Source organism: Truncatella angustata (assembly GCF_020726525.1).
Source record: "Truncatella angustata strain MPI-SDFR-AT-0073 chromosome Unknown BKA67scaffold_1, whole genome shotgun sequence".
Lineage (NCBI taxonomy): Eukaryota > Fungi > Ascomycota > Sordariomycetes > Amphisphaeriales > Sporocadaceae > Truncatella > Truncatella angustata.
The window spans coordinates 4,738,018-4,749,366 of record NW_025763381.1 but is presented as its reverse complement, the minus strand read 5'-3'; the positions used below and the strand labels follow the sequence as shown (position 1 = coordinate 4,749,366).

Below are 11,349 nucleotides of genomic sequence, written 5' to 3'. Positions count from 1 at the left end.
CGCGTCCCTCGATTACCTAGGAGTACTCTTCTCCCCTAGCCAATCTGTTTACGCGGGGTGCTGTGTAACGTTGAAAGGTAGGTCCGGTTATGCACTATAGTCAATCATATAATTCCATCGCGTGTAGCAATCTGATGTGCATTCTTGTCCTATGAAAAGCCAAACACATGGTCCAACCACATCATGACGAGATGACTGCTGCTGCGACGTTGGGGACGATTATCAGTGAACCGAACTCATAAGGCATTCTGGCGTTAGCTGCCCCTCGGAGCCTGGCCACGAATAAAGTAGGCGGTCAAAATTTTACAGAGCTCTGGCGGGGCGGCAGAAAGAGTGGCCCGCTAAAAGTTTCAATCCTTCCAGTCCTTCCCATCGTTTGGCACAGGGCCTCGTGCGTTATTGCATTCGATAGAACCCCCCGTACACTGGGAATATACCAACGGCAACAAACCAGGCAACAATTGAAGCCGGAAAGTGCACCAGGATAATTGCCACCTCCCCGCGTTCAACATGGTTGGAAAGGCCAGTTCGAAGCGCAAGGCTTCTGTGGTAGAGGCAGATGCCGCCCTTCACTCCGACGACGAATTCGGCGATGGACTCCTCGAAGGCGTTCTTGACGACGACTCGGATGAGAGCAGCGATGGCGGCGAAGAAGACGAAGACGAAGACGAGGACGAGGACGAGGACGATGCGCTCGAAAGTGACGACATACCATCAGATGAGGAGGAACAAGTCGACAAAGCCACCGTCGTAACTGGAAGCGGGCTTGAAGAGGACCAGGGTCCCAACTACAGAGTGGAACAGGACGCTCTGGGTGGCACACGATTTGTCTATGACGAGGTCGATGTTGGATATGACTCTGATGATACCGATGCCCAAGAAGGCGAAAACACAATTGGCAACATTGACTTGAGCTTCTACGATTCCTGTATGTATACAAGACAACCTCTCCCTGCACGCCATTTGACAGGCTTGATCAACTGCCTCAACCAAGCCAGTATCCCGAATACTGTCCGTTATCTCAGAATATGAAGCTAATCAATTTGTTGTATTGCAGATCCCCATATTGTATGTACATGCTTGAAAAGACGGAACCGTATGGAAGCGCATATCGGCTGAAATCGTCTCTTGCGCTTCTGCGAAACCCCATTTAACCAAACAAACATAAAGGAGCGATCGCTAACGTCAGGTCAAGGGATATAATATTGATGGAAAAAGAATCATGCGTCCAGCCGCCGGAGATGCTTTGGATCAACTCCTTGATACGATCGAGGTTCCCAAGGGCTGGACTGGCTTGACAGATCCTCAGACGGGCAAGCCACTGTCATTGAGCCAAGACGAGTTGGAGTTGCTACGTCGGGTACAGCAAAATGTAGTCCCAGGAGACTACGACCCTTATCCTGTAAGTTAAGCATATTGCCGTGTGTGCATCTGTCTTGGCTAACACGTTTATCAGGACACCGTCGAATGGTTCACCAGTTTCGAAGAACAAATGCCACTTAGCGCTGCCAACGAGCCCAAGCGTCGTTTCCTTCCCTCCAAGCATGAACAGAAGCGCATCATGAAAATAGTCAAGGCTATTAAAGAAGGCCGCATTCTCCCATACAAGTCGCCCGAGGAGAGAGCACGCGAGGAAGAAGAAGAGGACGAGCCTCTATTTGATATGTATGTGCATAGTATAAGACATTCTATTGTGCCCAAGGTGTTGATCAACTGACAAATGTGTGTCTAGGTGGCAAGATGAAGTGCCTTATGATCCTCATGTCATGCACATACCTCCGCCCAAGATACAACCCCCCGGTTATGATTTGTCTTATAACCCACCTCCAGAGTATTTGTAAGCGCCCATGATTTTCTTTTATCCTTCCAAGCACGTGTCTGGAAAGCAGAATGACGGGAACAGTCTTTGTGCTCCTGCAACTGCTGTTGAGGCTCCCAAAACCTCGCCAGGTAACCCAAAAGACGTAATCGCTGACTTGAAGCTCTGCAGACCAACGGCTGAGGAGAAGAAGGCCTGGGAAGAAACAGAACCCGAAGAGAGAGAAAAGAATTACTTGCCTCAAGGGTATAGCTCGCTTAGGGTCGTGCCCGCATACTCTGAGTTTGTGAAAGAGCGTTTTGAGCGCTGCCTCGACCTCTATCTTGCTCCCCGAGTTCGTACGTAATCGACATGCACCCAAAGAGCGTTCCCTGTTGTTATGGGCAAACTTGACTGACATGGATATTTTCCGTAAAACAGGAAAGAACAGGCTCAATATTGATCCTATGAGCTTGCTCCCCAAATTACCAAAGGTACGTTATTCTCCTCAGACGACAGCGCTGGTGAGTTCGATGCTGTTTGTGGGTGTTGTACTGACTTTTCATTCAGCCAGAGGAGCTGAAACCGTTCCCTACGGTGACTTCAGTCGAATACACGGGGCACCAGGGGCGAGTTCGCTCAGTATCGATCGATCCCAGCGGTTGCTTCCTTGCCAGCGGTGGAGATGATGGTACAGTGAGAGTTTGGGAGCTTGAGACCGGTCACCAGCTCGACAGCATAAAACTTAGCAGCGACGAACCGGTCGACGCTGTCCGCTGGCGTCCTGGACGTGACGCGTTCATTCTGTCAGCCGCTGCAGCTGAGGATATTTTCATAATTGTACCCCAACATGCAAGCCCTGAGCTCAACGAAGCAAGCCGAGGTCAGTTTTACCAACTCAATTCTCTCTCAATTCATCATCAGACTGACTGTGGGTCAAAGATATCCTCAATGCTGGATTTGGTTTCGCTACATTCAATGGTAAGCAACCAACGACGGCCAACGGAGCTAAGAAAGAGCCATCCGGTAAATGGGCAAGACCTGGCGGGAAACTCGAGGAGCAAGGCGTCCTTCTCAAGATCACTGTGCGATCTCCTGTGAAGACCATCAGCTGGCACAGAAGAGGCGACTTCTTCACCACTGTTTCTCCTTCCGGCCAGCGATCTGCAGTAGCGATACATACGCTCAGCAAACATTTGACACAAATCCCCTTCCGTAAACTCGCTGGGTAAGTTGAATCCGAATATCCAATATAGTTACTGGTAATGGTAAATTCACTAACGTTCACCAAGACTTCCCCAAACTGCAGCCTTCCACCCCACTGGGCCGCTCTTCTTTGTGGCAACGCAACGCACAATCAGGTGTTACGATCTGCAGAGACAAGAATTGGTCAAAGCTATCCAGCCAGGTGCCAAATGGATATCTTCCTTCGATGTGCATCCTGGCGGTGATAACTTGGTCGTTGGTTCGTATGATAGGCGCCTTCTCTGGCATGACCTTGAGCTGTCAAATCGACCATACAAAGCGATGCGCTTCCATCCCGAAGCAATCAGAGCTGTCAAGTTCCACCGCACGTATCCTCTGTTTGCGGATGCCTCGGATGATGGAACTCTTCAGATTTTCCACGGAAAGGTTGTAAATGATATGATGGCGGATCCAACCATGTAAGCAACATTCTACCCTTTTCGGCATGTCCATGGAGTATACTCCAGTACGGATGTGCCTCTCAAAGGCATTGAGCCCTTCATGACTGTTCCACATACTCGAAGCCTCCGACTCATGAAGAAGTAATTACTGACTCCAATTATAGTGTCCCATTGAAATCGCTGAAAGGTCACAAGGTCGTAGCAAAATTAGGAGTTCTCGATCTTGACTGGCACCCGACACACCCCTGGTGTGTGTCAGCTGGAGCGGATAGTACAATACGCTTATGGACTTAAAACTCGGCATAAGCGATGTAGCCACTACATATGAGGTCATTTAGCTGGAAAGAAGTCGTAGACCTTTACGGAGTTACTGGATGGCGTTCTAGAGAATAAGAAGCCCTCGAGCTTTTCGTACTTTTTTGATATACACTTCTGTCTAATTGGTCCGGTTCCTAACCCGCCGATCTGTGTCTCCACATTATCATGACTGCTCTTGTCTTGATTGCTTCGTTTTCGTGCCTAGTCAACGCAAATTTTGCAGACAGCATGCAGCCAGTCGCTGCTGCTAACCGATTTCACACGTCGCAGGTAAGGCAGTTATGACGGCCCCATCTTCAGGCAGACGTCAGCATGACTACCCGACACTTACTTTTGTTTGCCTGGTCTAAACAGTCTCCTTTCATTTTACTGACTGAGATACTCTGTATAATCACAAAATTCCATAGACGCCATCCCCAAACCTCTCGAACAATGCTAAATCTACCGCTTCGCCCATGGCCTTATATCCATCAGGGTTCAGATGCAAATAATCACCCACATTGTACAGCTCGCTCAACTGATCCGACTGCGTAGCATTCCTCACCAGTGTATCGAAGTCCACTACTGCATCAAATCGTCCCGACCCACGAATCCACCCGTTGACCCTCTGCCGTGTCTTTTCGCGCTCCGGATCGGAGTATGTCTGTCCCGGCCCGCTGAACGGCGTGATGGTGGCCCCGAAGATCGGGATCCCCCTGGCGTGCACGCGGGTGATGATCTGCTCGTACGCGGCGATGAGCCGCGCCCCGACGTCTTGCTGCGATGCCGCGTCTGTCGCCGCCGTGCCGATGTCGTTCACGCCCTCGAAGACCAGGGCGTACCTCACGCTGCCGGCGCCGAGGACGTCCCGGTCGATCCGCGACAGCGCGTTGGGCCCCAGGCCGTCGTGGAGAACCCTGTTGCCGCCGGCCGCGAGGTTGAGCACCGATATGCCCGATGTCGCGCGGCGGGACTGCAGATGCGCGGACAGCACATCTGGCCACCGGTTGTTGCCGTTGGTCGTGCTGCCGCGCCCGTCGGTTATGCTGTCGCCTACGATCGCCAGAGCGCCCGAGATGGAGCCCGAAGATGGCGGGGCGACGTAGCCCGAGAGCGTGGAGATGAAGTACCAATGGTCCGCTTTCTGGGTGCTCGGGTCCGAGATCTGGAGATCGCTCGCGTTGACGCTGTTCCCGCGCACAAAGTACGATGTCGTCCGGCTTCCCGGGTGAGATGTGATGAGATTCGTCGTCTGGCCGTCTGCTAGGTACAGCGAGATGGTCACAATCGTGCCGGCAGAGACGGGGAAGTCAAAGACGGGGTCCGTGACTGCGAGTGCGCCTTGTGGGATCGTGTAGTGCGTGTTACCTCCAGAGAAGGTCAAGGGCCTGACTGACGATGCCTTGACGGCTGAAGTCCCGGAGGATCCGTTCAGAGGCAGAGCGATCGATGCCGACGTGATTGGCAGGTCGGAGACCCCGAAGGCATTGGAGATCTGCAGGCGGACGATGGGGGCGGCAAGAGTCACGCGAACGGTCTGCCGGATGGTACTGTTCTGGAAGACTACGCCTGTGTCGTTCTGTAAGTCTATCTGTCAGTTTGACGATCACCCTACAGGTGGAGATCCTCGTCTTACAAATGGTATTGGGGGCAAATTCGCCGATTCAGTAAGCTGCGGCATGGAGGCCCAGATATCGACCCATTTTCCTTTCTGATGGCCATGGTCGTTCGAGTTGGCGGCTGCCAGTGAGCCGAACAGCAACAAGATCGTTGTCAAAATCGTCCGGAGAGGCGCCATAGTGTGGCGCGATGAGCTATACATTACCACTATGGTTGACTATACCCAAGACGACAGTCCCCAGGGCTCCACCCGAGCATGTTCGCAGCTGTTCTGAGTTGTTTATATATACATCTATACACATGCGAGCCCTGAAATTCTACTACACTCCGCACTCCACGTTTCCGGATTCAAGCTATGTTACATAGCAGTTCCCCAACCGCAGCCAGCTCCATGAGGCTTGCGGTTATCCCTCGAGCTAGTGACTATAGGCTAAATGGCAGTACCGTGACGCCCGGGCCTGGATGAGGTCCTCCATCCTCAAGAGCGGGTACTGCATTGAAGTCATTTGCATCTCGTCACTTTTCGAGACCATTAGCGGACGGAAAAATTAAAAGATGGAGTTGGAGAAGAGATGACTTGTCATGGAGAAAGTGCTCCGACCCCGCATGCAGGCTATATACCTAACCCCCACCCCACCCCTCTCCGGGACGCGAAATTGCGGAGAAGCACTGAAGACTTAACTTATGGGGTAATGGTTGCTGGTCTCGGTGAGTTGAACAGGCGAGGACAGCGCCAGTGGCTATCGCTTTCACCTGAAGTTGGGCTTTGGGGCCGAACAAAAGGTACACGGCCAATAGAGCCGCGAGTGTGGCACACGATGTGCTGAGATGGTTCCAATGTCATAACGTCGTGCCACTCGGTGTTGTACGCATAGTACGAACTGGGATGATTTGATGTCTCAGTTAGGAACAACACCTGGTACGCAAAAGATCTTGTACCGGCGATCGATCATGGAAGTGACACACGCATTAGTGTGCACACTCATCTAGACCTCTTCATATTACCACCGTACAGCTATCAACCAGGTAGAGATATACACATTCTGGCTCAAGTCATTAGTCCCAGTGGTTCCCAGGTGTCCTATATGGTTCCATACGTGGTGCACAAGATTCAGGCTTGCATTGATGCGTGCACTATGAATAGCGTTGCGTTTCAGTAGCCAATTCTGCAGCATTGTGGAACCCCTAGACTAATTGCTAACACTCAAAGCGTGGTAATAGAGGAGGTAACATGTCAACGGTAACAATGGAGACGAAGAAGCCCCCGCAAAAGCTATATATGGCGCCAAGAAAAGAGAGTAGTTCCAACAGGATTATACCAATTCAAACCAAAAGATATCAACCTCGCCTTTTCAAACCCCAAACTCCGCAACGTTAAAATTTCATCCATCATCAACTGTATAATACATCATGTCCCCATCATGTCGACATCGTCTTCGAAACTCGGAGCTCGTGGGACGTCGTGGAAGGCCGCACCAGTTCCACTGATGTCATTATCTGTGCCATTTGCGGCAGTGACATCCAACAGCATGTCATAGGATGAGCTAGTGAGCTCCGTGATATGGCTCCTGGCTCTTTGAGGCAGGAGGATAGAGTCGCTCAACTTGGCATGGAGACGACCGTGTACGAAGATGTTTCCATTCTCGCACCACTCGGTAAGGTCGTGGTGGTAGCCATGGGTATTGTTGCCATAGTCGAGAGTTTGCAGAGCAAGGACTGTGAGCTGAGTAGGCTCGACGGCTCTCTGGAGCATCCAGTCGATCGAGTCAACTTGATTTTTCAAGTCCTGGTTGACGTATGTTTTTGCTGACAGTGTACTGTCGCTCTCAAGCGAAGGCGGATATCTAGCGATTTTGCCGCAGTCGTGCAAATGTATGCCTCCGAGATCAAGTTCCATATCGGTCACGCCGGCAATGGAAGGGCAAGGGCTAGGCTTCGGGGTTGGACGAGTTGGCATATTCGCTGGGCCGTCGACTTGGGTAGAGTGGACGTTCTCGTCATTACGATGCGGAGGGCGATTACGAGTGTGTTGTGGCTCCACAACCCTCTGTGAATCGATTGGAATGTTCTTGGACAATTCCATTTAGCTAGATTCAACAAGGGATGAAGGAGATGGCGTAAAAGTCAGCAAACATGGGTGATATATGTTGCTGTCCAGATCTGAGGGAGGGTTTCTTTCAAAAAGGAATCCGAAATCAAGCAAACGGTATCTGCAACTGAGTATCAAGCGGTACAGGACCAGCCAGCTTGGGTGGTGCCCCAGCGTTGCACAATCAGACAGTATAGCGTCTAAGCGACATGCGCTGATGCAATGACACCGAAAGCTTCGACGTCGTCCAGTCCAACGTGGAAAAGGACAAGGCCTGAGAAAGAGGTTTGGCAAGGAACACGCAAACTAAACGTTGCTCAACTACGAGCGTACGTTTGGTGCTTTAAATACTGAGAAGATGGGCGGTGCTGATAGTTGCAGTTGCTTTTTCTTCGTTTCTCCCGGCTCAAAATCCTACAGGTCCCTTGGGTTTGCGTCGCGTCGCTCGACCCTCCGGAGCGTCAAGCGTCTGGCACATAATTGATTCGACTACATAGCGCGTTGGATACGGGTAGCCTGAAGCAAGGTCAGTCATCTGTACTGCTGGTGTCCTGCACCTCAAAGTTACATGCATGTGCACCGCAAATGACGATTGCGAGGGGGTCATATGGACATATCCTTGTAGGTATGCACAGTATTCAGCGTGCAGAAAGACCCGACCGCCTAACCTAATGGAAGGGAAGCCCTAGAATGTTTTTTGTGGGTAATGAACGAGGTGAATCTTTTCCCAGCAACTGGAAAAAGCTCCGGAATTGGTGAGGGATTTTCACTATAGGTTGCTCTCATGGCGCTTACCCCGAATAGGTCGCGTGAAGACCACGATAAGTGAGACAAGCGATACAGGAACTGCTTCCTACTGGGCAGTCTGTGAGCTTCTAGACGCATATTTGGCCATTTGACGAATAACATCATGCCAGGGTACAAAGATGATGTCGTGTACGTGCCGACGCCGCGGATTGCTTCCGCAAAGCACGAGTTGAGGTAGCGAGTGTCAAGACGGAGGGCACTTTGGACCTGCGGTGCTGTAATACTATCTATTCCTGGCGATCCTCTAGTCGGTCTCCTGCTAAGACACAAGGGCTCCATAATTGCCAGAAAGGCAAAAAGAAGTTTGTGAGACAGAGAGCCATCTCCGTGGTTGTACTGAAAGCAAGTAGTGCGCGGCGGTGCGGTCAGTGATAGACGACTAAACATCACGAGGACAAGAATCCCCCACCGCGTATATCTCCCGGCTGCACAACATCGCTCCGGCTTCTAGCGAGGTATTTTGCCGACATAGTACTGTAGACGGGGATGCCATGCAAGTACGACCGCTGTGTTGTCCGGGTCATGTACCCGTGAGTAAATTCCAGGTCGCACAACACATTACCTTGCAAGGACACCGCCTAGTAATGGTGCCATGCCAGGTAGTTCACATGCATGGCAAGATGGATAAAACTTTTAAGGTAAACCTCGTGATTCACATACATATTTAACACGATAGGTGAAAGACCAGTTGTATAATAGTACCGATAGTTTTCGACATATATGCGTTCTGTACAGCACGAACTCCTATCGAGAGGGCTCAGGAAATATGATTCGTTTCCAAAGCCGGGCTTGTGCATACAGAGCGGGAACTCCCCCAAGCAGACGTGTGCATATGGTTCATCTCGACGTTGGCTCCCATTGGAGCACTGCGGGCTCGGGCGCAGATAAACACTACTTATTGCGATCAGATGGATGCTCTAAGGGCGCAAACAAGGGGTTCATCCTGGACTGCGTTCTACATGGTCGTAAGTGTTCCATAGGACATGCCATGCGTCTTGTAGTCCAGGACTTTTAGCCTCTTCAAGGACCGGAGGGTCGGTCACAGGTCGCAGCAACCAGGGAGGGATCCATCGTCCTACATACAGTAAAGCCCTATCAGGCATTAAGCGAGGCCGCTAGAAATCTTCTAGAAGAACAACGCAGTCCTAGCAGAGCTGCATCGACCAGCATACCTCCTTGTTGCATTTGGTCTAGGCTACATAGGCCCCATATTTGCAAGGCCAACGCCGCTTCTTTCAGCTTCATCGCACTGGAGTTGGTTTGTGTAAGCCCTGAAAAGTGCCGCTCGGCCACTCTCTGCGTGGACGGACAATATCGTTGTACCACTACCGTGGATCTGTGCAACGTTATAGGTGATTGTCTGAGCAGCCATCTCGCGGCAATCATGTTCTACCAGCTCCTAACGTCGGACGCTGGCCACCTCCCGCAGCTTTCCAACATATCTCAGGTCAGGTCTTGTAGTGCTACTCGCTTTCATCGAATGCAGTAATCTTGGGAGGAACGTTTATTCGCGAGATTTACGCAAAGGGAGTATCGTGCCAGAAGCCATAGACTCAAAGGGGCGTTGCTGTGCCTAGTGCTGATGCAATCTCACTCTTTCGTTCACCAACTCATACCTGAAACCAGCAGCCTTGCTACCAGCCCACAGAGGCTGGGTGGATTCATGAGTATGTAGACCGTTGAGCAATAGCGCTTAATATTTCCCCGTTATGGTTCCTTTATGTTATGGGGCGCACACAAATTCAAGACTTGACAGGTCAGCTACCCTGATCTGGCATAGGCGAGGACAGCCACGCCGTGTACAAAGACTTGCTTCCGTCGAGGCTCGGCCAATTGAGAGGTGATTACTGAATGTACGCTACTACATGCAACGCGATCTCGTCAGTAAGGTATTGAGACTTGATGCGACACAACGGCTATGCAAGTCTGAACGCCATCATTTGTCATTAGAGACTTGGACGTGATCGACTCTGCATTAACCGAAACGGATACCGACGACGTATTTAGATTTTCGGGTCGAGCCTAGGCCTTCGCCATGGAAGGCTGACATAATATCCATCAATAATACCACATATTTAGCAACATATCAATGAGAGCATCTCAACTACACCGGCTACGAATTGGCCCCCCAGCAAGAGCTAAGACGTTCACGGCTGGACGTCATAGAGGTTAACCGGGAGACTCCACCTTCGCGACGCTGACACTACATGCGGGCTCCTTGGCCAAATTTCCAAAGAAGCAGGGCTTTGGCACATGTCGTTTGTTTTCCCAAGCTTTCCGTATCCTGGCACTATTCGATCTCTTTGATTTGACAACAATTTCGTGGGCCGATATGCGACTGCAGCACACTGATAAAAACCAGGCTATTGCATATTAGTCTCGAGACAATGGTCCGTAGCCTTTTTGAGTCTTACTTGAAGCACACACCAAGTTCGTAATTGGGAACTTGCCCAACGATGATGCTTTGGGTTATGATTATCCGAGGTGGTGCTGTCAGATATATCATTCGATACTGCAAACATGAATACGGCTTCAGCTACAGGTATTAGAACTAAGTAGTGGTGGCGGAGCGATGGGAAAATAAATGACTACTGGACAGATGAATGGATCGACTAGTATAAAGAGTTTTACTTCATGACAGAGCTACAGAGGTTCCACATAGCCAGTGTCGGAATATTTGTTCCTAGCAATCAGGTATAATTCAATGCTATCAATTCGTTGCTTTATGGTTACTTATCACACCATAGCATATGCTAGGCTAATACACAAAAAGGGGTATTTGTCCCACCAGGGACCTCCGAGCATACCTCCACTCTATGTTAGCTAATCAATGCAGTAATGGTGACACACAAGACTGCACACCCTACGACCGGACATGCCGTACAAACCAAGACAGCTAAGTCTTCACATCGCGTGGTGTGGCCTAGCAATCCACTCCGCACTCAAAAGTTGCTGCGCAACTCCCCAAATTTCCGTCCCAGATAATAGTACGAATCATCTCCAGGTTAGATAGATGTAAACGAGCAGGAATCATCTTTTTCTGTAGCCAATTGGTAAAACGGGACGTTTGTTCGTCTGTTCTCCTTATACAG

At 50.6% G+C, this 11,349-nt stretch overlaps 3 protein-coding genes across 3 annotated transcripts; 1 reads left to right on the top strand and 2 right to left on the bottom strand.

Annotated features, from left to right (window-relative positions):
* The first annotated feature begins 205 nt into the window (after positions 1–205).
* On the top strand, positions 206–3,883 carry BKA67DRAFT_547664 (eukaryotic ribosome biogenesis protein 1). The gene is made up of 11 exons (XM_046101466.1): positions 206–928; positions 1,058–1,068; positions 1,196–1,402; positions 1,457–1,665; positions 1,733–1,837; positions 1,991–2,157; positions 2,240–2,292; positions 2,369–2,681; positions 2,741–3,026; positions 3,091–3,462; positions 3,609–3,883. The coding sequence occupies exons 1-11, from the start codon at positions 511–513 to the stop codon at positions 3,736–3,738; spliced, it is 2,271 nt and encodes a 756-aa protein (XP_045964467.1). The 5' UTR covers positions 206–510; the 3' UTR covers positions 3,739–3,883.
* A 270-nt stretch (positions 3,884–4,153) lies between these two features.
* BKA67DRAFT_509857 (GDSL-like Lipase/Acylhydrolase) lies at positions 4,154–5,539 on the bottom strand (the record flags this gene model as incomplete). The annotated part of the gene is made up of 2 exons (XM_046097273.1): positions 4,154–5,320; positions 5,378–5,539. 2 exons carry the CDS (start codon positions 5,537–5,539, stop codon positions 4,154–4,156), a joined length of 1,329 nt encoding a protein of 442 aa, XP_045964466.1.
* Positions 5,540–6,653: 1,114 nt separating this feature from the next.
* On the bottom strand, positions 6,654–7,781 carry BKA67DRAFT_48485 (uncharacterized protein). The gene has a single exon (XM_046096917.1). The coding sequence runs from the start codon at positions 7,442–7,444 to the stop codon at positions 6,770–6,772; it is 675 nt and encodes a 224-aa protein (XP_045964465.1). The 5' UTR covers positions 7,445–7,781; the 3' UTR covers positions 6,654–6,769.
* Positions 7,782–11,349: the final 3,568 nt, after the last annotated feature.